General features: G+C 40.4%; 1 pseudogene and 1 gene segment (V, D, J or C); both read right to left on the bottom strand.

Moving 5' to 3' along the window:
• Positions 1–14,821: 14,821 nt before the first annotated feature.
• On the bottom strand, positions 14,822–15,344 carry LOC140502142 (immunoglobulin lambda variable 3-25-like). The segment is given in 2 exon segments: positions 14,822–15,135; positions 15,299–15,344. Coding segments are annotated over 2 exon segments (360 nt in total).
• A 7,675-nt stretch (positions 15,345–23,019) lies between these two features.
• Positions 23,020–24,310, bottom strand: LOC140498041 (histamine N-methyltransferase-like; annotated as a pseudogene).
• Positions 24,311–26,162: the final 1,852 nt, after the last annotated feature.

The raw sequence follows: 26,162 nt of genomic DNA, 5'->3' as shown, positions 1-26,162 counted from the left end.
TTCTCCCCATATATCCCCTTTGTCCACCTCAAGACATGGTGCATTCTGATTACCTCTTCCCCCTAATCTTCCATCCCTTCTATCGCTACCTTGTCTTATCCACTTCCCTTCTATTTTCTTGGAGGGCGAGATAGATTTCTGTACCACACTGACTGCTTATCTTATTATTCAGTTGTATGTAAAAACAATTTTTTTGAAAAAACATACTGGTCCATCTCATTTAGATTGTCGAATTTGTGGGCATAAAGTTGGGCAAAGTAATTTCTAATTATTGTTTTAATTTTCTCCTCACTGGAGGTGAGTTCACCCCTTTCATTTTTGATATTAGTAATTTGAGTTTCTTCTTTCTTTTTTTAATCAAATTGACCAAAGGTTTATCAATTTTATTAGTTTTCTCAGAAAACCCACTATTGGTTTTATTTATTAATTCAATAGTTTTGTTAATTTCAATTTTATTAGTATCTCCTTTGGTTTTCAGTATTTCTAATTTGGTATTTATTTGGGGATTTTCAATTTGTTCTTTCTCTAGCTTTTTCAGTTGCATGCCCAAGTCATTGATATCCTCTTTCTCTACTTTATTTATGTAGGCATTCAAAGATATAAAACTTCCCTTAAGAACTGCTTTTGCAGTATCCCATAAGATTTGGTATGTTGTCTCAGGAGCTGCTGTGGCTGATATCTGGGACTCAGCAGGGGTCACTCACTCAGCTCTGTTGGTCTCTCACACTGGACTGCCACTCCACTGGTTCCACCTACTGCTGTCTCAGGTTTCCCCAGGGCCCTGTAGCTCCACTGTGCTGGACATGCTGCACTGTGGGCTGTGGGCTCACCCCCATGGAACAGATCCTTCCCGTGAACCTTCCAGTCTGTCCTGGGCTGTGAATCTGCCACAGTCTATCTCCTATTTGATTCTGGACCTCCAAAATTTGGTCAGATTATCTTTTTAGAGATATCTGAAGAAGTTTGTCTAAGAGCTTAGGTGAGTAGTTGCTCACACTCTGCCATCTTGGCTCTTCCCCCTAAAGCAATTTTTAACATTTGTTTTTAAATCTTTGAGTTCCAACTTTTCTCTCTTCCCATCTCCCCACCCATTCCTACTGAGAAGGCAAGCAATTCAATGTTGGTTATACATGGGTAGTCATGTAAAACACTTCCATTATAGTCATATTGTGAAAGACTAACCATATTTTCCTGCATCCTCTCCTGCAACCTATTTATTCTATTCCCTCGTTTGACCTTATCCCTCCTCAAAAGTGTTTACTTCTAGTTACCTCCTCCTCCCATTTGCCCTCCCTACAATCATTCCCCCACCCTTCCACTTATCCCCTTCCTCCCACCTTCCTGTAGTTTAAAATGGATTTTCAAAACGAATTAAGCATTATTCCCTCCTTCAGCCAAATCTGAATAGAGTAAAGTTCATTAAGTCTCTCTCACGTCACCCATCTTCCCTTCTGTTGTAACAGCTTTTTATTGCCTCCTTTATATGAGACATTATTTACCCAATTCTATTTCTTCTTTTTTTCCTTCTCTCAATATATTTCTCTCACCCCTTAATTTTATTTTTTTAGATATCATCCGTTCACATTCAACTCATCCCATGCCCTCTGTCTAGAATATAATACCTCGAACTTCCCTACTACTGAGAAAAGACTCGAGAGTTACAAATATGACCTTTCCGTGTAGGACTGTAAACAGTTCAACTTTAGTAAGTCCCTCATAATTTCTCTTTCCTGTTTACCTTTTCATGCTTCTCTTGATTCTTGTGTTTGAAAGTCAAATTTCCTATTCATCTCTGCTCTTTTCATCAAGATTGCTAGAAAGTTATCTATTTCACTGAATGACCATTTTTTCCCCCTGAAGTATGATACTTGCTGGGTAGGTGATTCTTGTTTTTCATCTTAGCTCCTCTGACCTCTGGAATGTCATATTCCAAGTCCTTAGATCTATTAGTGTAGAAGCTCATAAATTCTGTGTTGTCTTGATTATATTTCCATGAGACTTGAATTGTTCCTTTCTGGCTGCTTGCAATATTTTGTTCTTGACCTGAGAACTCTAGAATTTGGCTCCAATATTCCTAAGAGTTTTTCTTTTTGGATCTCTTTCAGGAGGTGATCAGTGAATTCTTTCAATATTCATTTTGGTTCTAGTACTCTGGTTCTAGAATATCAGGGCAGTTTCCCTTGATGATTTCTTGAAAGATGATGTCTAGGCTCTTTTTTTGATCATGACTTCAGGTAGTCCCATAATTTTTAAATTGTCTCTCTTGAATCTATTTTCCAGGTCAGTTTTTTTTCCAATGAGATATTTCACATTGTCTCTATTTTTTCATTGCTTTGGTTTTGTTTTAAAATTCCTTGATTTCCCATAGAGTCATTAGCTTCCATCCACTCCATTCTAATTTTTAAAGAAATATTTTCTTCAATTAGCTTTTGTACCTCCTTTACCATTTGTTCTATTCTGCTTTTTAAAGAATTTTTCTCCTCATTGACTTTTAGGATCTCTTTCTTCCATTTGAGTTAACCTATTTTTAAAGTTGTTAATTTCTTCAGCATTTTTTTAGGTCTCCCTTTCCAAGCTGTTAACTCATCTTTCATGATTTTCTTGCATCACTCTCATTTCTCTTCCCAGTTTTTCCTTCACCTCTCTTACTTGATGTCCAAAATTTTTTCGAACACTGCCATAGCCCAAGACCAATTCATATTTTTTGGAGGCTTTGGATGTAGGAGCCTTGATCTTGCTGTCTTCCTCCATTTGTATGCTTTGATCTTCCCCATCTGAAAGGAAAGAAGAAAATACATTTTCATCAAAAACTAACATTCTATAGCCTCATTTTCCATCTTTTGGGGCACATCCCTAGCCAATTACTTGACTTTTGAAAACTTTGTCAAGTGAAAAGTATACTGCGTCAGGCTTCAGAGGTTTTGTGCAACTGTTCTCTGAGATACCTCTAGGGACCTGTAAGTTTTCAGTTACTTCAAAGTGACATAGTCAAGGGACAGGTGTTTAGTCCTCTTTTGGCTTGTGCTGTTGTCTGTGAGCAGCAACAAGCACTCTTTTCCACCCTGAAACTGTGAATAGGATACCCTGTCTACAGCCACCACCAGCTCTGCCAGACCAGCTTTTGTCCTCACCCCAGGACTGCCATTCAGGACTGAGATCCAGATCAGTAGCTTGATTCCCCTAGGATCTGTAGGCTGAGAGCTCAAGAAGCAGCTGTTGATTGAGCAGTGGCTGCTGCTGCCCTGGGGCTGGGGCTAGGATCCACCATACTCTCCTCTCATCTAGTTGAAAGACCTTTCTCACTGATGTTTGAAGTTGTCTTTGGCATTTGTGGATTGAGATATATGGAAATTGCAGCAGTTGCCTATGATTCAGAGCCCTGAAGCCTTCTCCACTCCTGTCTGTGCCAGGCAGCCCACATTGGACTATGCTTTGCTTCAACCCCAGTGCAATCGACCTTTCCTGTCTGCCTTCCAGGCTGTTTTGGGCTGGAAATCTGTTTCATTCTGTCATTTTGTGACTTCTGATGCTCTAGAATTTGTTTAGAGTTATTTTTTACAGACATTTTAAGGGCTTTGTGGGGAGAGCTTGAGCAGATCTGTATTTCTACACTGCCATCTTAACTCCACCTCAAAGAATTGTTTTCTTTTTAAAAATTAATTAATTTATTTTTAGTTTTCATCGGACACTTCCACAAAATTTTGAGTTCCAAATTTTCTTCCCAAATCTCCCCTCTCCCCACCCGAAGACAGCAGCAGGTATTCTCATTACCATTTTCCCCAATCTGCCCTCCCTTCTATCACAGCCCTCCCTTCTCTTATCCCCATGCCCACTATTTTCTTGTAGAGCAAGATAGATTTCTATAACCCATTGGTTGTATATCTTATTTCCCAGTTGCATGTAAGAACAATTTTAACACTAGTTTTTAAAACTTTGAGGTCCAACTTTTCTCCCTTACTCCCTTCTCACCTATCTACACTGAGGAGACATGCAATTCAATATAGGTTATAAATATGTAGTTGGGCAAAACACTTCCGTAATAGTCATATTGTGAAATACTAACTAAATTTTGCTCCATCCTATTCTGCCCCCCCCCATTAATTCTGTTCCCTTTTGGCCCTATCCCTCCTCAAAACTGTTTACTTGTAATTACTCCCTCCTCCCATTTGCCTTCCCTTCTATCATACCCCCAGCCTCCTGCTTATCCCCTTCCCTCCCACTTTCCTGTAGTGGAAGATAGATTTTCATAACAATTTGAGTATGCATGTTATTCCCTCCTTAAGTCAAATGTGATGAGTAAGGTACACTCTTTACCTCTCACCTCCTCTTTCTTTCCCTCCATTGAAAAAGCTTTTTCTTTCCTCTTTTATGCGAGATAATTTTCCCCATTCTATTTCTCCCTTTCTCCTCCCAATATATTAATTTCTCAACCCTTAATTTTTTGTTTTTACATATAATCTCCACCTATTCAACTCCCCTGTGCCCTCTCTCTATATGTAGATAATCACTCTACCTACCTTAATACTGAGAAAATTCTCAAGAGTTACAAATATCATCTTTCCATGTAGGAATGTAAACAGTTCTACTTTAGTATGTCCCTTATGATTTCTATTTATTGTTTACCTTTTCATGATTCTCTTGACTCTTGTGTTTGAAAGTCAGTTTTTCAAATGAGCTCTGATAGTTTTAACAAGAATGCTTGAAAGTCCTCTATTTCATTGAATGAATTTTGTTGCCCTGAAGTATTATACTCAGTTTTGCTGGGTAGGTGATTCTTGGTTCTAATCCTAGCTCCTTTGACATCTGGAATATTATATATCAAACTCTTAGATCCTTTACTGTAGAAGCTACTACATCTTGTGTTATCCTGATTGTATTTTCACAATACTTAAATTGATTTTTTCTGGCTGCTTACAATATTTTCTTCTTGACTTGGGAACTCTTGAATTTGACTGTAATATTCTTAGGAGTTTTCCTTTTTGGATCTCTTTCAGGAGGGAATGGGTAGACTCTTTCAGTATCTATGTAACCCTCTGGTTCCACAACATCAGGGCAGTTTTCCTTGATAACTTTTTGAAAGATGATGTCTAGGCTCTTTTTTTGATCATGGCTTTCAGATACTTCAGTAATTTGTAAATGTCCTGTCTTGGATCTATTTTCCATGTCAGTTGTTTTCCCAATGAGACATTTCACATTGTCTCTTTTTCATTCCTTTGGTTTTGTTTTATAATTTCTTGAATTTTCATAAAGTCATTAGCTTCCATCTGCTCATTCTAATCTTTAAGAAATTATTTTCTTCAGTGAGCTTTTGGAGCTCTTTTTCCATCTGGCCAATATTCCTTCTTAGGGAATTCTTCTCCTCTTTGGCCCTTTGAAACTCTTTTGCCATTTGGGTTAGTCTATATTTTAAAGTGCTATTTCCTTCAGCATTTATTCGAGTCTGCTTTAGCAAGCAGTTGACATGGTTTTCATGATTTTCTTGCATCACTCTCATTTCTCTTCCCAATTTTCTCTCTACTTCTCTTACTTGATTTTCAAAACTGTTTTTGAACTCTTCTATGGCCTGAGACCAGTTTTTTTTTTTTTTGGTGGCTTTGGATGTGGGAACGTTGGCTTTGTTGTTTTGTGTTTGTATGCTTTGGTCTTCTTTGTCACCAAAGTAAGATTCTATAATCTTATACTTTTTTCAAGTTTTTGCTCATTTTCCCAGGTATTTATTTGACTTTTGAGCTCTTTGTTAAGGTAGTTCCCTAATTCCAGTGGGGCTGGGGGGCTGTACTGTCAATTGCTTAATCCCTCTCCCCCAGTCTGTGGGTCCAGAATTCCAGAAACACTCTCTTCCCCTACCATTGTTGCTGCTGACATAGGGTTACCCTGCACAGGCTCCTCCTCCCCCACTGTCACCCTGGGGCTGACATCCAACCATTTTACTTTCTCACACAGGTCCCACAGCATTTTTCCCCCTCTTACCTTCCAATTTGTCCTTGGTGTTTTGGAGTTGTGAAATCTTGAAAACACCACCCATGCCCGAAATTGAGTTCTCTCAAGGCCTTCTCAGGTCCTGTCTGTGCCAGCATGGCCCACACTAGACTATGCTCTGCTCCCAGTGCAGGGGAATATGCACTTCCCAGCAACCTTCCAAGCTATCTTGGACTGGTTATTTGCTTTACTCCATCATTATGTGGATTTGGCAGCTCCAGAATTTGTTTAGATCCATATTTACAGATATTTGTCTGGGTTTGGGGGCAGGACGCTTGTAAATCCATGCTGTTACTCCACCATCTTCAAGAAATTATTTTCTACAGTGAGTTTTTAGACCTTCTTTTCCATGTGCCTGCAATTCTGCATTCTTTTCCCCATTGGCTTTTTGTACCTTTTTTGCCATTTGGGCAAGTCTATTTTTTAAGGTGATATTTTCTTCAGCAATTTTTTGAGTCTCCTTCAGCAAGCAGTTCACTTGTTTTTCAGGATTTTCTTCCATCACTCTGATTTCTCTTTCCAATTTTCCCTGTACTTCCTCAATTGATTTTCAAAATTATTTTTGAGGTTTTCTGTTTCCAGAGATCAATTCCTATTTTTCTTGGAGGCTTTGGATGTAGGAACTTTGACTGTATTGTTTTCTTCTCTTTGTTTATTTTCTTCTTTCTTGTCAACAAAGTAAGATTCTAACGTCTGGTTCTTTTTCCTGTTTTTGCTCATTTACCCATTTACTTGAGTTTTCAACTCCTTGTCAAAGTAATTCTCTGCTTCCCATGGGGGTGTAGAGATGCACAGTCAGCAGCTCGATACCCCCACAATCTCTGGGCCTAGAGCTCCAGAAGAGTTGCTGCCTCTGCCCCTGCTGCTGCTGCTGCTGTGGGCTCCTCCATCCCTCTGGGTCCAGACCACTCTACTCTCTCACACGAGTCCAACAGTTTTGTTTCACTGAGCTCCCAATTTGCCCTTGGTGATTTGGACTTGTGAAGTCCTAAAATAGCCACAGGTTCCAGAAATTCATTTCCTCCAAAGCATGCTCGTGTCCTGTCCAATCTGGCACAGTCCATGCTGGATTGTGCTCTGCTCCCTGTCTGGAGTGACGGGCACTTCCCTTCTACCTTTCATGCTGTCCTGGGCTGGAAATTTTCTTGACTCAGTTATTTTCTGGGTTCTGTAGCCCCAGAACTCTTTCACTGTCATTTCCTACAAGCATTTGGCTGGTCTTGGGGGAGAGCTCTAGAAGTCCCTGCTTCTGCTTCACCATCTTGGCTCCACCACTTGCTGTTTGTTTTATTTTGTCCTTGTTCTTTAATACATTTTTTAGTTTATAAGTCAGGCCATTTCAATGAATTAAGAGGAGTTTATTCTCTCTTTAGTTTTCTTGATTTTTAACTCTCTATGGACTATTTTGTGTTCCAACATTTTTAGGCCAGACTTCATTATTGTGGGCAGAGAAAACAGAAGCCAAAGAATCTTTGAGCAGATCAGCCTTCTTTGTCTCAGGCACCTTTCTCTCATACCCCATTAGTACACATCTTCTGCCTTCTGTGTTCTCATTCTCCCAGCATTGACAGACACTACACCATTTCTGTGATCTTGAACATTACTCACCACTCTCAGCTGTGTGTGGGAATTATTCCTGGTCCCAGTGAGATTGCCCTGCTAGAAATGACCATTCCTTTTATGTGGTTCCTGCAGCCATGGAATATCCTAGACCCAGCTGCAAAGATTCTTGCAATGATCTTGGCCTATGTAGCTTCATGAGGGAAAGGGTTGCTTTTAGGATTCTACAAACCTTAACGGGTAATTTTTAAAATTTCCTTTATTAGATTGCATTATGCAGGACTTACATGCATTCCTTCTCCCATATAGATTAACTGAAGCATACCTTATAATAATAATAACTTCACAACAATCAATTAACTTGACAACAATCTGATGCATGGAATCAAAATTTTAATAAAGGACTATTTCATATTCCTCAGCTGTGAAACCAAGAAAGATTTTTGAGCTTCCCAAAGAGATTTCACTATTTGTGCAAAGGATTCCACTACTTAACCTTATGAGTAAGAATTTCCCTGACCTACCTTTTTGGTTCCCTTTGAGACACGTAACTTATTTTCCCCTTATTAATCCATTGCAACTTCTTTGACATGAAAACTTTCAGTTCTGTGACAGGAGGATTTTGCAAACTCATTGTTTAAATTTGTAACTTCCCTTAGGGAGTTTATGGAACCCAGGACTGGCTGACTCTTTAGGAATCCATCAGTCAAGAAGTCACTTCGACCATGTGCTGAATTCTAGATCATACACTGAAGATGCTCAGATATGTCTTGCTTGCAATCCCTGCCTAACAGGACACCTGTTTCTCCAGCTGCAGTGTCCCTCCTTGTACCCTTGGTGACCTCAGGTTTCTTTAGTGAGGCTCAAACTTGAGATCACCAAGATCAGCACAAACCACTATTGTACTAAAAACATAAATGATTGGAAAGAAGATGGAGGGAAAGACATAGATAATAATCACAACTCTGAATATGAATGGGATGAACTCTCCAATAAAACAGAGACTGATAGCAGAATGCATTAAAAAAACAACAGTCAAAGTTTGGAACAGAATATTTTGTGCTTCAGTTGATGTAAAGAAAAGCAGGAGTAGCAATCCTAATCTCAGACAAAGCAAAAGCAGAAATAGAACTAATCAAAAGAGATAAGGAAGGAAATTATATCCTGCTAAAAGGCACCATAGACAATGAAGCAATGACTTTACTAAACATATACGCTCCAGGTGGTATTGCATCCAAATTCTTAGAGGAGAAGCTAAAGGAGTTACAGGAAGAAACAGACAGCAAAACTATACTAGTGGGGGACCTCAACCTCACCTTCTCTGAACTTGATAAATCTAACCTCCAATTAAACAAGAAAGAAGCTCAGGAGGTGAATAAAACTCTGGATAAAGTAGATATGATAGATTTCTGGAGAAAACTGAGTGGGTATGAAAGGAATATACTTTTTTCTCATTGGTACATGGCACTTATGCAAAAATTGACCATATACTAGGCCATAAAACCCTCACAATCCAGTGCTGAAAGGCAGAGATAGTCAATTGATCTGCCTCAGATCAATGCAATGAAACTTATAGGTCATCAAAGGCCATGGTAGTATAAACCAAAACCTAATAGGAAATTAAACAATTATCCAAAAGAATGAGTGAGTGAAACAACAATTTATAGAAGTAATCAGCAACTTCATTCAAGATAAGGACAATAATGAGACAACATATCAAATCTTATGGGATACTGCAAAAGCAGTTCTTAGGGGAAGTTTATATCTTTGAATGCCCACATGAATAAAATAGAGAAAGAGGAGTTCAGTGAATTGGGCATGCAGCTGAAAAAGCTCGAAATAGAGCAAATTGAAAATTCCCAAGTAAATAACAAATTAGAATTTCTGAAACATAAAGGAGAGATTAACAAAATTGAAATTAAGAACACCATTGAACTAATAAATAAAACTAAGTGTGGATTTTATGAAGAAGTCAATGAAATTGATAAAACTTTGTTCAATTTGACTGAAAAATGAAGAAAGCCAAATTACCAATATCAAAACTGAAAAGGATGAGATCATCTCCAAAGAGGAGGAAATTAAGGCAATAATAGGAAATAACTTTGCCCAACTCTATTCCCATAAATTCGACAACATAAATGAGGTGAAGGATTATTTTAAAAGATATAAATACCCAGATTAATAGAAGAGGAATTTGAATACTTACATAACCCTGTCTCAGAAAAAAAAATAAACAAGTCATTAATGAACTGCCTCGGAAAAAGTCTCCAGGGCCAGATGACTTTACCAGTGAATTCTATCAAATATTTAAAGAACAGTTAATTTCAGTACTATATGGAGTATTTGGGAAAATTGTGGAGGAAGGAGTCCTCCCAAATTCTTTTCATGATACAAATGTGGTTTTCATACCTAAACCAGAAAGAGCCAAAACAGAAAAAGATAATTACAGACCAATTTCTCTAATGAATATTTTAAATATTCATTTAATTTTAAATTAAATAAGATTTTAGCAAAAGGAATACAGCAACTGATCACAAGAATAAAACATTATGTTCAGGTAGGACTTATTCCAGGAATGCAGGGCTGGTTCAGTACTAGGAGGACTATTAAAAATTGCTGGGAAAACTGGGTAACAAGTGTGGTGGAAACTAGGCATAGACCAATACCTGACACTATCCACAAGAATTAAGTCCAAATGCATACATGATGTAGGTATAAAAATTGGTAGTATAAGCAAATTTGTGGAGTCAGGAAGAGTGTATTTATCAGATCTATGGAGAAGGGAAGAACTTTTGATTAAAGAGATAGAAAGCAATATGAAGTGCAAAATGGATAATTTTGATTTTTTGTTTTTGCACAATCAAACCCAATGCAACCAAGGTTAGGAGGAAAGGAGAAAACTGGGAAAGAATTTTTGCCACTGGAGTCTGTGATAAAGGCCTCATTTCTAAAGTATGTAGAGAACTGAGTCAGATGTACAAGAATACAAGTCATTCCCCAATTAATAAATGATCAAATGATATGAACAAGCAGTTTTCAGAGGAAGAAATTAAAACTATCTATAATCATCTGAATTAGTACTGATTAGAATCTGAATCAGTACTGATTAGAAAGATGCAAATAAAAACAACTCTGAGATACCACATCAGACCTATCAGATTGACTAACATGATCAAGCAGGATGATGCTAAATGTTGGAGAAGATGTGGGAGAGTTGGAACACTAATTCATTGTTGGTGGAGTTGTGAGCTGATCCAATCATTCTGGGGAGCAATTTGGAACTATGCCCAAAGAGCTACAAAAATGTGCATACCTTTTGAACCAGCCATATCGCTTCAAGTACTATATCCTCCAGAAAACATGAAAATAGGAAAGGGTCACAGCTGGTCAAAAATATTTGTAGCAGCACTCTTTGTGCTGGCCAAAAACTGGAAATCAAGGGGATGTCCATCACTTGGGTTATGGCTGAATAAACTGGTATATCAATGCAATTGAATACTATTGTGCTATAGGAAATAATGAACAGGAAGACTTCAGACAGTCCTGGAAAGACTTACATGAACTGATGCTGAGTGAAAGGAGCAGAACCTGGAGAACTTTGTACACAGGAACAACCCTAGTGTATGAGAATTTTTCCTGGGAGACTTAATACTTCTTTGCAGTTTAAGGACTTAAAAAATTCCCAATGGTCTCTTAAGGCAAAATGCCTTCCACATTCAGAGAAAGAACTATGGAATTTGATCACAGAATGTAGTAGTGTGTTTTGTATTGTATTGTGTTTCAGTTTGTTTTATGATTTCTCTCATTCATTTTAATTCTTATATGCAACATGCCTAAGGTGAAAATGTATTTATCAAGAATGTATGAGTGCAACTTTTGTAAAACTGCATGCCATCTCTGGGAGGCAGTGGGGAGTTAGTGGGGAAGGAGCAGGAGGTAGTGGAAAAAATCTCTGTTGCATGGAAGTGATTGTAGAACATTGAAAACAAACAAAATAATAAAAAATTAAAAAAAGAAATGAGGAAAGGGATGGCTTCAGATAAATGATTCAGAAGTACATCTTTCTCTAAAAATTAGTTGCACTGAAGTTTTCTTCCCGTACCAAAACTGTGGATATTTCTGATATCCACCCCACAAATTAATAGATTAGCATATTTCTTTCACATTTTACCTTTGTCCAATTATTCCCATAGCGTTCTGAATGAATGACCTTCCACAGGAAATTAATCTTATGTAACTCTACTTACCCATTAGCAGTCTGATGTCAGTTCCTAGCTGTACTTCACCAGGTTTCTTGGGACGTGGAATGACTACACATTCAAGTTTTAAACAGTCAGACCTCCCATACTTGCTTTGTGCTTATATCTTCTATTGATCACTTGCTGTGATTATAGAAATTTACTACAAAGGAAAAAGTAGGACAATGATTACACCACCATCCAACGGATCCTTCAGGCTTAAGCCTAATAGCACATATACGATAGGATAACATAGCCTTAGCTCTGTTTGGTTTCAGGTAAGAGTCACAGTTTAACAGCCAACCTTGTGATAATCATTCCAACTCATAACCAGAAAGAGCCAGGTGGGAAATATTTCTGTTCAAAGGAACACAAGAGGGAAACTGAGTCAGAAGAATCCCACGGTAGACTGATGCCAAGGTTGTCCTCTTGTTTTTTATCCCAGATGCAAAAATCCATTTCTAATAGTTCAAGATCTCATTCACTCTGAGTAGCTTGTGGCATTTCTCTGCATTGGTGGCTTACTGATTCAATGAATCCCTCAGACAACTATACTTAAATTCAAACCTCAAAACAAATCAGTTATTGTCCCAAGAATTTTTACCTCAAATGGCAAATTTTCGCCTATCACAGCTTAGGACTGGATACAGTTGTTTTTCCTCTCATGGAGTTACAATGAACAAAGAAATTTGACCAGGAATCAAACATATAAAAGAGATTTCATTTAATGTTCTTCAGTTGTTTTTCTCTTTTTCTCAAGCTTAAGTTTGTCCTGGTGTAAAGACCAATCATTAGAACTCATTTCTATACCGCACACATCCAGTGGTAAATTCTCAACAAACAAGTTCCATTGTTCAAGAACTTTATAACCTAAACTCTTCATAAAAGTTGAAAAAGGACCCACATGGACACAAATATTTATAGCAGTTCTATTTGTGGTATCCAATAATTAGAAATTGATGGGATGCCAATCAACTGGGGAATAGCTGAACAAGTTGTGGTACGTGATTATGGTGGAATACTATTTGTCTATAAGAAATGATGAGCTGGATGGTCTCAGAGAAACCTGGAATGCATGGGCTGAATCAAACTGAAATGTAGTGGGTACAAAGTCACAGAAGGATTGGAAAATGATTAACTGCGAATGACTCAGCTGTTCTCAGAAAAGCAATGCAGTGATCCATGACAAATCTGAAGGATTTGTAGTGAAGAATGCTATCCCAGAGAGAGAACTGATGGTGTCGGAATGCAGATGGAAACATACTTTTTCTTTGTTTTTTCTTGTTTATGTTTTCTTTCATAACATGAATATTTGGAAGCTGGGTGGTGCAGTGGATTGAGCACCAGTGCAGGAGTCAGGAGGACTTGAGTTCAAATCTAACCTCAGACACTTGACACACTCACTAGCTGTGTGACCTTGGGCAGGTCACTTAACCCCAACTGCCTCGTCCTGGGTCATCTCCAGTCAGGCTGATGAATGTCTGGTCACTGGATCCAGATGACTCTGGAGGAGAATCGAGGCTGGTGACCTGCCCAGTCCTCTCTCACTCAAAACGAAGTCAAGTGCAAGTCATGTCATCATTTGTCTGATGCCATGGTCTTCTTTGGCAGCGAAGGATGAACACACTTAGAACACGAATATTATCAGCATATTTTGCATGACTACACATCTATAGTCTATATGGAATTGCTTCTCAGTAGGTAGGGAGGTAACAAGGGAGGAAGGGAGAAAATTTGTAACTAAAAGTTCTAAAAATTAGTGTTAGATTGCCTTTACATGTACCTGGGGAAAATAAAATACTGAAAAGCAAAAACAAAACAAAAAATTGGCAGGTATCAAAACTATTTTATACTGGCTAAGAAAGAGAGTGGTGAATCAGTGGAATAGACTAGGTAAACAACACACAATAATCAATAACTATGGCTATCTACTGATTAAAAACAAGAATCCAGTTTCTAGGATAAGAACTCACTTTTGGACAAACATTGCTGGGACCCTGGAAATGAGTCCTGCAGAAACTTGGCATTAAATTTTGCTCAAACAAAACCATTGCAACCAAGATTAGAAGAAAAGTAGAAAGCTGGGCCTCATTTTTCAAATGCATACAGAATTGTGTTAAATTTATAAGAATTCAAGTCGTTCCCCAGTTGATAAATGTTCAAAGGGTATGAACAGGCAGTTTTGTGATGAAGAATTAAAGCTATCTATAGTCATATGTAAAAAATACTTTAAATCGCTATTGATTAGAGAAATATAAACTAAGGCAGTTCTGAGGTACCATCTCACATCTCTGAATTGGCTAATATGACCAACAAGGAAAATGCTGAGTGTTGGAGAAGACATGGCTAATTTGGAACACTAATGCATTGTTGGTGGAGTTGTGAATTGGTGCAACCATTCGGGAGACCAATATGGAAATATGCACAAGAGTCTATAAAACTGTGCATATATGATCCAGCAACACCACTTCTAGTTTTGCATTCCAAGGAGACCATAGAAATGGGAAAGGGACTCACATATACATAAACACTTATCGTAGCTGTTATTGTGCTGTCTGCTTCTGTTCTTTCCCCACACTCTCCTTCCTCCCAGGCCAGTGAGACAGATCTTTCCTTCCTGGTGGATCAGCTGCTTCCTTTTTCCTGGATCAATTTTGAACCTGTTTTCTTGAGTTTTTCTAGTTAGGGAGGGCTTCGGGGAGTTCCTTCCTTACTCTGCCATCTTTGCACTTGAACAGTATTTAAAGTTGCAGAGAGGCCAGAAGAGAGGTTCCGGGGAGCAGTGGAACTTAAGGAATGGGAGAGGATCACATGGAAGGAGGGAGGGAGCAGATGAGGGCTTGGGGAGGTGGAAAGAGCTTGAAAGGGGGAGGGTCAGGGAGTGGGAGGGTGCCCCCAGACAGAAAAATATGGAGGAAGGAGGGGAGGAAGTGGACTGAGGGAGAAGCTCTTTCGTTCTTGTGCTCACCAGGCACCTCTCTGGATCCCAGAGGGGAGGGCTCAAGGGGAGCAGGCCTGGGAGGGGTTTTTGTCTCACTTCCTCCTCAGTCTGTGTCACTGTGAGCACTAATACTATAATCCCCCAGCTGACAGTAATAATCAGCCTCATCCTCAGCCTGGAGCCCAGAGATGCTCAGGGTGGCTGTGTTCCCTGATTTGGAGCCAGAGAATCTGTCAGGGATCCCCGAGGGCCTGCTATTGGTATCATAAATGAGTACCTTAGGAGACTGGCCAGGTTTCTGCTGATACCAGTGTATATAGCTACCAAGTCCATCCCCAGTGCAGGAAATGGAGGCTGTCTCTCCCAGGTTCTTGGACACTGAAGGTGGCTGAGTCAATACAATGGAGGACCCAGAACCTGCAAGAGAAGCAAAGAAGAGATTGGTCAGAGGCAGGGGCCTGTCTCCCCAAGGGAATGCTGACCCCTTCTACAAGCTCAGCATGACCTCAGGCCAGGCCTAGACCTGGTGTGAGACACTGTGGGGCCTGAGTCAAACGGAGGAGTCCCGGGGTAGCCTCACCTGTGTAGACAGTCAGGAGTGAGAACAGCAGAGAGATCCAAGCCATGGTAAAGGTTTCTCCCAGAGCTCTGTGTCCTGATACTCCCCAGCTGGGACTGGGCTCCCACAGGCTCTCTTAAGACCAGCCCAGGCCCTGCAGGGAGGAGGCCCCCACATGCAAATCTGCTCCTGTTCTGGACTGAAGGAGGGGCCTCAGGACTTGGAGAGAACACCCAGACCCTAGATTCCAAACCTAGGACATATGTTGAGCCTCAGAGGGCGTTAGGAAGTCCTCCTGATGGGATACAGGCTCTGGAAGTGTGGCAGACAGTTGAGTCAATTGTTTGGGATCCAAGAATTGCTGGGTGAAGTACTCATGATACCCCAGCAGTTGTTTCCCACCAAGACCTTAATGTTCCAGCATAGCCATCTGTATACAATTAAGCCAGAGACCTAGGATGGATAGCAGCCATTAATTGCTTTTCAAGGTCCTTACACACTCTCTGTAGAGTTGGGCCCCAACCAGGCTAAACCTTTTGAAACTGAAAACTAAACTAAATTGACTACCACTCCAGCATTAACTCTACCCCTTCTAGAAAAACCCTTTCACTCTGTATGTTGATGAAAGAAGAGGACAGGTTTTGGGAGTCTTAACTGAGGCCTGAGGACCTAGCCCCTGCAGATTGTCTGCTTCTCACATCAGTTAGACTCTGTGGCTGCTGGGTGGCTTTCATGTGTCCACATGCAGGGTAAGTGTTAAGCAATGACTTGGACTGGTTTGCACATTTTTAGCACTTGAGGATGTTGTTCAAACTCAGGGGTCTAAGGGGACTCTGGGGTGTCCCTTAAAAAGTTGGGACATGGATAAGGGTAGCTCTGCATGTGCCCCCAGCTCAGGGGAAGGGCTACAGGGCAGGAGACCAAGCGTTCAGGGGCTAAGAGCCCCAGGGGGGCATTTCCAGCCCAGCTCAGCCCCAAATGCATTCCAATGTCTCCCTCTGCTGGCCTCAGGACCAATGGCAGCCCCAGGGAAGGTCGGGAGGAAGGTCTTTGATTTTACTGCCTTCCCGCTTTGAGCAGAAGGTCCTTAAAACAAGGGACAATCCTTTATTTCTCTTAAATTTATCTTTCCAACTGTTAGTACAGTGGAAGAAGGAAGATTACCCTTATGTACATTGTTTAGAGACACTCTTCATGGTGGTCAAAAATGTGATCAGTCTCATTTTCCAGATATGAGGCATGGATTCCAAGGTATTAGAATATGAAATATTATGTAATTGAAAAAATTGTGCTAATATACAAATAGACAGTTTTCAGAGGAAGAAATCCAAATTATCCATAGTCATATCAATGTAAGCCTGCTTTAAGTAAAAAAAAATCAGAAAATTGCTGTAGCTCTCTAGGAAGATGGTGGGATAGGACAGTAATGTCCAGCCTCTCCAGATTTCCTCCACAAAGAAGATGATAATTGTACCTTGTGGAGAACACAGAGTAGTAAAAAGAAACAGTCGTAGGGATAGAAGTGTGATCTTCCTGGGACATCCACAGAAGATCTGAAGAAATGTCCCTGTGAAGAGTACACACCTGAAACCTAGGTCTGCTTAAACGACAAGCAGCAAGCCCTGGGGTTAACTGAATTGGAAGGCTGCCTCAGCCCCCATCACAGGAACGTTTACTCGAGGGACAGTGATGGGAGTTGGGTGTCTGTGCCAGAGGAGATCCAGGGAACCTCTGCTGAGAAGGAATGCCAGACCCTGCTTCCCTGTGGAGACATGGTTGGGTATGAGAAGGAACAAGCATACACCAGGAGAATGCAGAAGCCCTGGGGCTGGGACTCTCAGCTGTTGGCACTATTATAGGAGGATGGAGTCCTGGGTTTACATTCCAAGCTAGAGGGGAGAATTGAAGGAGGATGTCAGTCCAGAAGCACCACCCTTCATGTTCCAGGGCACCGTCCTTCATGTTCCAGGACTAGAGGTGATTACAAAAACCAAGATGCTACAAATAAAAAAATAATCAACAGGCAAAAGAAAAAGAACCCAACTACAGAGAATTACTATAGGAATAGAAAAGAACAGGGATTGTCTTCCAAGAGGATACTAAAGGAATAATCTTCTGCCCTAAAGAATAATGAAAAATGGTCACCTGCCCTAAAAGAATTCATAGAAGAACCTTAAAATGACTTTAAAAACCAAATGAGAGAGATTGAGAAAAAAATCTAAAAACTAAACAATAAGAACTATAAAAACCAAGATTATGAAAAGAAAGTCAACCAATCAGAAAAAGACATCGAGAATCTTAAGGAAGAAAACCAATTCTTTGAAAATTATAACTAGGCAAGGAGAAGCTAATGAAGTTATAAGAGATCAAGAAATAATAAAACAAAATGTGAAGAATGAAAAAATAGAAGAGAATGTGAAACATCTCATAAGAAAAACACCTGATTGAGAGAGTAGATCAAGAAGAGAAAACATAAGAATAATCAGACTACCTGAAAGTAACGAGGAAAAAAAATCCTAACACAATAAAACAAGAAATAAGGGAAATTTTCCTGAAGCATTCAAACAAGAGAGAAAAGTAGAAATAGAAAAAATCCACCTATCATCACCTAAAAGAGATCCTATGAGGACAACCTACAGGAATATTATAGTGAAATTCTGCAGCCCCCACCTCAAGGATAAATCATTACCACCAACAAGAAAAGAATCATTGTAATATGATTAAGCACCCATTCAACTTCTGTACTGAAAGTCAAGAGCAAAGGAAGAGACTTGACAATTGATTTCCAAAAAATTGTCCAGGACTACTGGCACATATGCTGAACCCAGAACTCCACCCTGCCTCAACGTAATCTGTTTCTTCCCTCTCTTTTCTCCCCCAAACTGAACATATAGCAATGGGGTATCCTTGAAACACCACCTGAAAAATGTGCTCCAAAAGAAAGGAAAACATGAAGCATGGTTTTGTTTGCAGGAAAAAAAAATAGAAGAAGTGAATCCATTCAAAGAACAAACCAGATAATTATGTTCATTCAAATTCAGAAACACTCCAGAAAAACCTTAGAAGGAAAAGACTTCCCCTTCTAGCCTGCAGTAGACATCTGTCGTGAATAGGGAGAGAGCCTATCTGCATCCAAAGAGTTTCCATGGGAAACACTGCATTTGTGGCCAACAGATGCACTTGGACCCAATTGAATGGGGAGAGATTCTGAGAAGGGAGGGGAGGGCACCCTCCTTCCATATTCTACTGCTACCCCCACGTCTTTTGAACCACATTGGCCAGGAAAATCAACAGACACAATTCTCTGAGCCCAACTTCACTTATGAACAGGGGCATGGGACCTGCTAAGAAAGGACTGGTTAAGCAGCTGACCTATGGACCAAAGATTCCAGACCCAAGGAGCTATTCCTTCTCTCAACCTGGGTCCAAGAGTGAGCCCAAACCCACCTAGGACTAGCCAGCATCAGAAGGTGAGCTTTGCTCACTAGGAACTTCTAAGGACTTGGGCAGAACCCTCAGCACCCATGAAAGCACCACCTCTCTCTAGTTTTGAGGAATGCTTTTTTTTAGTTGATGCATGCATCAATTCATGTTAGCTCTTAAATTCCTAGGCTTGGTAGGCTGACTGCAAATTAGGAGATTAGGTGTTCCAGCCACCTTAATGCTACAGATGGGATAAAGTCCTCCCAACCTCCAGAATGGGGTGGCTGAACCAAAATACACAGAAGTTTCTTTTCTCAGAGAATAACAAGAGGAACATAGTTACTCAAGGAAGGTCCAGAATTCAGTCCTGGATAAATGACAACACCTCTAAGTAATTTCCTCAGCTTCACTCTCTTGGCGTGATCTTCTCCAGTGGTCTTGACCAATGGGAGCTCTGTGCTGGGAACATCCACCTCTTGGTTCACAGCTCTATATGCAGCTTCCATGCAATGGTTCGCAGCTGTGAGTAAAAGCTTTTGATTGGACAACATACCTCTGAAATGCAAGCCAGCTGAAGGACCAAACCTTCAATAGCTATGGAAGGAAATTGGCTTGGAGAAACTCTGAAAGTTTCTTTTTCTGTTTTTGAATAGAAGAAAAATTGTACTGAAATGTATTTATTAAAAGATTAACAAAAATAAGTTTCTGGACCCCAGGTTACAAACCCCTGAAGTACAGTCTAGAGGATCATTCATCAGGTGTACTATAGATAGTGCTCCTACATTGGATGGGGGCAAGGAGGAGGTAAGACTAGATCCACTTCTCTCCAACAGACTCTAAATTCTCAACTCTAATGTTTCCTAATTATAGGAAAATACTAATTGCTATTAGCTGTGAAGATGGAGAGCATTTAGGGTTAAAACTGGAGGGTTAGGTTTAGGGTTCCAATTAAATCTTTTGGAGGGGAGGGAAGAGGAGGGAAAGACGGGAGAGGAAAGGAATCATTTGGGCTGGGGAAGTGAGAGACTAAGATATTTTTTGCACTGGGAAACCAAGTCAATATGTGTCTGAGGGAGGTCTCCCTGAATCTAAGGCTGGCCCTCTTAACTATGCTTTTCTGCCTTATCGTCTGATATATGCTAGGAAATCATAAAGACAAATTTCAAAAATATACTTTGGCTTCATTTTTGCTTTTAAAAGAAAGTACTACCTGGCCTCCATAATGTCTTTATTTCTATTGTATCATAATGATAATGTCATTCAGGATAAAGTCATTTGAAGTCACCATTGGTCATATTTGTCAGTTACATGTGCTGTGGTGTCTTTTTTGTTTTTTAGGGAAGAAGTTCCTTCTTTTATTGAATGGAAAAACTAGCATTTAAATGTTATGTAAGCATAACCTACATAAGTGACCATTAACTTTAATTATGATCAAGTCCCACTAATTCATTTACCTAATTGTTTATAAAGTTCACTCTTAAGATAAATTCATCAGCATTTTCTATTCCATGCAGCAAGGGTGGAAAACATTGATTTTCATATCCGTCTATCTGATAGAGGATTTTAACGACAGTAATAATTGCAGTCATTTTCTTCTCTTCTTCAGATGTAAGTATATGGTATTCTGGCATTGAGAAATGAATCGAGTCTTAGGAAATTTAGACTGATTATTTGATACATAAAATGTGCTTAATTCAGTTTTAAATTCAACTCTCTACCTTTATGCACACCCTGGCTTTCACCAACCATCTTTGTGCTGGAGTTTTCCATCAGCTTAGTGTTGTCCTAAGCACAAAAGCCATAAGTGATGGGATACCGGGTTATGAAATAACATGGCAGGACAGGAGAAACCTTCTTCTGAATGTTCAGGAGGGCAGAGATTTATACTTAGCTGAAGAGTCATCATTTACACCTGTGACAGCATTATAAATTTTGTCAGGTGTCTTTGAACAAGCAGGTGTAGTCTGTGGTGTCACAGTGTGTCCAAACCTTTGGTAGTGACTCAAGGGTGAAGATGACGTAGAAGAAGCAACCAAAATCTGGTCTTGAGATGATGATAATAAACTTGTATTTTCGCTTTGTTCTTCCTCATTAGGAAAAAACGTTTTACTACAATGATCCAGGACTGTCCTTCCAACATTTCTTTCTTGTTCAGGTATATCATGTCTAATATCTGAAATGTCCCACATTGCAGTTAAAGAATCGAAGCCTGAGCCTTCTTCTGCCTCCTGCACATAGGCTTTTTAGGAAAAACTGTAGTGGTGAGCAAAGCAGCAAAGAACATCTCAATACAGGTGAAGAAATCTTGTAGACCTGGAGCCACAGCTTCTACTGTCTGCCATGCCCAGGTATGCTTTTCAGAAATAACTCCAACTTTTACCAACAAGGCAATGATTGCTGCTTGGCAGAAGGAAACAAAAACGACCATCTTTATCAACAGGCTGAACTGCATTCAGCTATTCCCTCAGTACTTTATAAAACAGCACAAGGCAATACATAGCAAGCAGTTGTGATGCGTTGTTGAATATAACCAAGTAAGTCCAAGCATTTTTAAAGCTAAAGTTCCCTTCATCATATACAGATTAGAGCATTAATAGTTGTGAATGGTCTGACAACAGTATACTGCAGGACACCTAGTTCGCACCTGATCAGTAATACTTCTCCCACTGCCCATGATGGACAGCAGCAGAAAGGAAGCAAATGTTTCTGCTGATCTTTGGCTTCAGGGATTAATACCAGATTTGGATACCGGACAGTCAGATAATTGGGAATGAATCCCCTGAAACTGTATATGACATAAGCTTCACAGCCTTCTCGGCAAGTATCCATATGTATCGCAATGGCAGGATACTTCAGAGCTATCCAACTATCCGAGCTGTATATAGGCACCATCCAAAGCATCCTTACTATTCGCTTCCGTAGCTCAGGTTCAGTGTAACGCAGTAAATGTTGCGAAATCCCCCAGACAGATATTGGCACAGTCATCAGTAAAAAGATTCCGGTAACAAACCACGCTTTAGTGTGTATCCCAACCTCTAACTTCTGCAGCTCCCACACGCCCGGGGACAGAGAGACGACCAAGGGCACCAGGCAGAGGAACCCCACGAGGGAGGGATCCATCGCCTCCACTTCCAGGAGGTGCCAACGCCGCGGCTTCCAGGGTGAGAGCTCCTCTGTCTGCTGCGCCCTCCGCGGCTGTCGCTGCTCTGCCAGCTCGCTCGGGTATCGCCCCAGCTCGGATGGACACAGCCGCGGAGCCAACCCTGCCCGGCCAAGTCATGGCCGTCACCCCCCTCCCCTGTGCCCCCCTCACCTGGCAGCCACCCCACGCTCTGCCTGAAGGAGCTGCCTCCACACGGCCGAGACCCGCGGCCCCCTCCTGCCCCTTACCCCCAAAACCTCCAAAGAAGAAACGCACAGTCCCCCTCTCCCACACAAACCTGTGTTGTCTTTGGTAATCACCAAGATTAGTGGTTTAAGGTTCGCATTCAATGATCTGATTGGACAAACTATCATTTGTTCAAAGTAACCTATTTAAAGAAGTATGTAAGAAGATATTTAGAGAAGAGAAACCAAAAGTTGTTCATCCCTAGAATAAACAAGAGACTACCAGACTTCATGAGCTCTTTCAGGTGAGTGCAGCCATGTGGCTGCTGGTAACTATGTAGCGAGTTCAGAGAGAGAGAGACAGAGACAGAGACAGAGAGACAGAGAGAGAGACAGAATGGTAAATTGTAAATTATAAAGCGCTTTTAAATTTAATTGACACTACTAAAATTTTCTTCTTCTCTTTCTTAAGTCTAATCATCAAAAATACTCAAGCCCTGATTTACAGAATTTGTTGATATCCAAGGTATAAAACATTTAAACAAAAGTTTAGCAGGCTCTCCCGAGCCTACACAAGCTATACAAACCATAGCACATCACTCTATAGAGTGCACTGTAGTTTTGGCAGCTGGATTTAGCTGGATCTCTTATGTCAACTTTAGAAATGAGCTTTATATGGGAGAGGGGTTGATGAGGTCCTGCTGCATCAGGTAACATTAAAAAATGCCACTTCTATGTGTAAATGGATGATAGAAGGTAATGGACCTTCCAAATTGTCACAGGTGTGGACTATGCTCAATTTCAACCTATATGAGATGGTAATTTATTAAGAATGTTATACGTTGTACTCTGAAGCAAGAGTAAATTACTGCTTATTCTGTACCTTGTAAATTCCAGATGAAATGACTTATTTTGCATATATTTCTATGCACGTTATCTTTTCCTATGGAATATACACTCCTTCAGGGCAAGGACATTGTTTTTTGGCTTTTGAAAACACCTTCACCTCCCTACCAGGAACAGTACCCTGCACACAGTAGGTGCTTAATAAGTGCTTGTTGATTGACAAATGAACATCAGTGTTACACCTCAACCACTATGAAACTCACGTGATTGTCAAAAGAATCTTTCCCCTTTCTTTTATACTGAATCCTTGGGATAGCTAGGAGGTGCAGTGGATAAAACATCAGTGTAGTAGTCAGGAGGACCTCAATTCAAATCTCACCTCAGACACTTGACACTCACTAACTTTGTGATCTTGGGCAAGTCACTTAACCCCAATTACCTCATCCTGAATCATCTCCAGTCATCCGAATGAATATCTGGTCACTGGATTGAGATGGCTCTGGAGGAGAAGTGAGGCTGGTGATCTGCACAGCCCTCCCTCACTCAAAACAAAGTCAAGTGCAAGTCATGTTATCGTTTCTCTGATGGCATAGACTTCTTCGCCAACGAAGGAAGAACACAAGCATACTGACTCCTGGCCTTTGAAGGTCTTCAATAATCTCAGCCTTCAGATCAGGTGGAGCAATTTTGCTGAAGTGACAGGTTTCTGTTAAAAAGTCCAGAAGTAACTCTCCATTTTCATTACTTTCAAGAAATCAATCTGATATATTCATTGTAGAGAGAAGGTCAAAGCACTGATATTTAATTTCCAAAGTTTCCAGAGTTTGAGTAATATTGGAGGATGACATACACACTGGAGGGAGGGATCATTTGAGGGTAAGTGGGATCCATACTTTTCCCATAGTTTGTCCCAACCACTGGTTCCTGACACAAGAATAGTTAAGTATCTTGCCCTTAGTATCCAGGAGACTGTGGAAAAATTTCAGAGTAGCTGGGATATTTTTTATATAATACAGCATCTGAATCATGTGAATAAAGTTCCATTTCCAAAGCTCTTTTTTCTCTCTTATTCTATTTTTTATATTCAAATGATGTCTCCTGATGCCAAGCAAACTTTATGTTCTTGAGGTCTGATGCTGTGGCTGCATGTTCTTTGTATTTGTTCAGCATTTGCTTCAACTACTTCATTGTTGATGTGACTTCCTGAATAGTGAGCTTGAACTTGAGAATTTGAAGGTCAATTTCCCCTGCTGCACCACCTATGCTTAGAATGGTAATTTCTGGTTTTCTGTATCTAATCCTTGCTATAATGCCTATAAGTTTCCCCTCAATGAAGTTCTGCATGCCCTGGTGCTCCATGGAATTAGCCAGAAACCGGCGAAAAGTTTCAATGTGTCTGCCATGATCAGGAAACAAGTTCCTCAGGGACGACACCATGTTTGGTTTTGTGAGAAAGGCAGAAGGGAAAGGGAAGTTTCTCAAAGTTCTGAAAGTTTCAGGGGACACTGGAGCACAAGAGAACTGAAGTGCAGTGGGAGAAAAGAGAGATAAGGGAAAGTGTTTTCATGTCTGTCTCCTCACTGAGCCAGGAATAGAAGAGACAATGAGAGTATGGGCTGAGAAGGGGTTTTTCCCCCTCACTTTCTCAGGTTTTTCTTTTTCTTTTGTCCTTGTGCATATAATTATCACTGTTCCACTCCCAGAATAATAATCAACTTCATCCTCAGCAGGGAGTCCCAGTGACTCAATCCCTCCCTGTTTCCAGAGTTGGAGTTAGAGAATTAGGCAGAGATCTCCAAGGACCAGTCTCTAGAATCCTAAGTCAACAGGAGAGAACTGGCAAGGTTTCTGCTGTACCAAGATACAAAGTAGTTCTCAATACCGTCCTCAATACCATACAGATCCAGAGGGTGGCTGAGTGAGCACCTAGAAAGAGACAGAACCTGGAAGAAAGGGAAAGACGAGGTAGAGGGGTCTGTTTCCCAAGAAAATCCTGACCTTCCAGATGCAACGGGTAAACTTGGGGTCCGTGAATGGAGCCGAGCTGGTGCTGGAGAACACTCAGAGCCTGGTAAAATAGCAAAGATACCTAAGTCATCCACTGCATCCCATGACATGGCCAGTACTCCTGACTTTTGTCCTAACACTGGAAAAGAGAGTGAGACAACTCTGCCTCAATAAAATCCTATTCTCCTGCAAATCAAAACATTGCCCATGATGTACCTAGTCCTCTTAAAAACTAGGACACCATCTTCCATATCCCAGTGCATCTTATCTCTTCCAATGGAAGAGAAGGTCCTTGAGGGAAGAGACTGCTTTACTTTTGTTACTGTAGCTTCACCACCTGGAACTTAGGACCAGGTCCTTAAAAACTGGTTAGTTTTTGATTGTTTTCCTTATTTTTTAGAGTACTTTTTAGTTTATGAGTCAGGTACTTGGAATTTATCAAGAGCAGCTTACTCTTTGCTTAGTTTTCTTGTGTGTGTGTGTGTGTGTGTGACATGGTTGTGTCTCAGGGTATGGAAACTTGTTGGAAAAAGGGCACAGAATTTCAGTGTGAAAGAATATATGCCACTGAAGTGGTCATTTGTGTGATCAAGAAGAAGACATTTCGTTGGACTTTTCACACATAGCTAGCCTATCCCTCACCCTCATCATACATTTTCCCATAGACTGTCTTTTGTTGTACGTTTTATGTACAAGTCAGCATCACTAATGTACTGAAACTGATTTTCAGGTCTGCATTTCCTCATTGTTCCTTGGATCCCATGAAATTTCATGTTATTGTTAGTTACTTATTTATTTTTAGTTTCCAACAGACACTTCCACAAGATTTTCAGTTCCACATTTTCTCCCTATCTCTCCCCTCCACCCATCCCAAGAGAGCATTCGTTACCCCTTCCCCCAGTCTGCCCTCCCTTCTATCACAGCCCTCCCTTCTCTTATTCCCAACCTCTCTATTTTCTTGGAGGGCAAGATAGATTTCTGGACCTTATTGCCTGTGTATATCATTTCCAAGTTGCATGTAGAAACATCTTTTAACACTAGTTTTTAAAACTTTGAGTTCCACCTCCTCTCCCTTCCTCCCTCCCCACCCATCCCCACTGAGAAGACGAGCAATTCCATTTGCGTTATACATGTGTACTTATGCAAAACACTTCTACATCAGCCACATGGTGAAAGACTAACTACATTTCCCTCCATCCCATCCTGCCCACCATTTTTATATTCTCTCTTTGTCCCTATCCCTCCTCAAAAGTATTTATTTCTAATGACTCCCTCTTCCCAT

This window comes from Notamacropus eugenii, chromosome 4, assembly GCF_028372415.1.
Source record: "Notamacropus eugenii isolate mMacEug1 chromosome 4, mMacEug1.pri_v2, whole genome shotgun sequence".
Lineage (NCBI taxonomy): Eukaryota > Metazoa > Chordata > Mammalia > Diprotodontia > Macropodidae > Notamacropus > Notamacropus eugenii.
The sequence above is the reverse complement of the archived record's forward strand: the minus strand, read 5'-3'. Positions and strand labels throughout refer to the sequence as shown.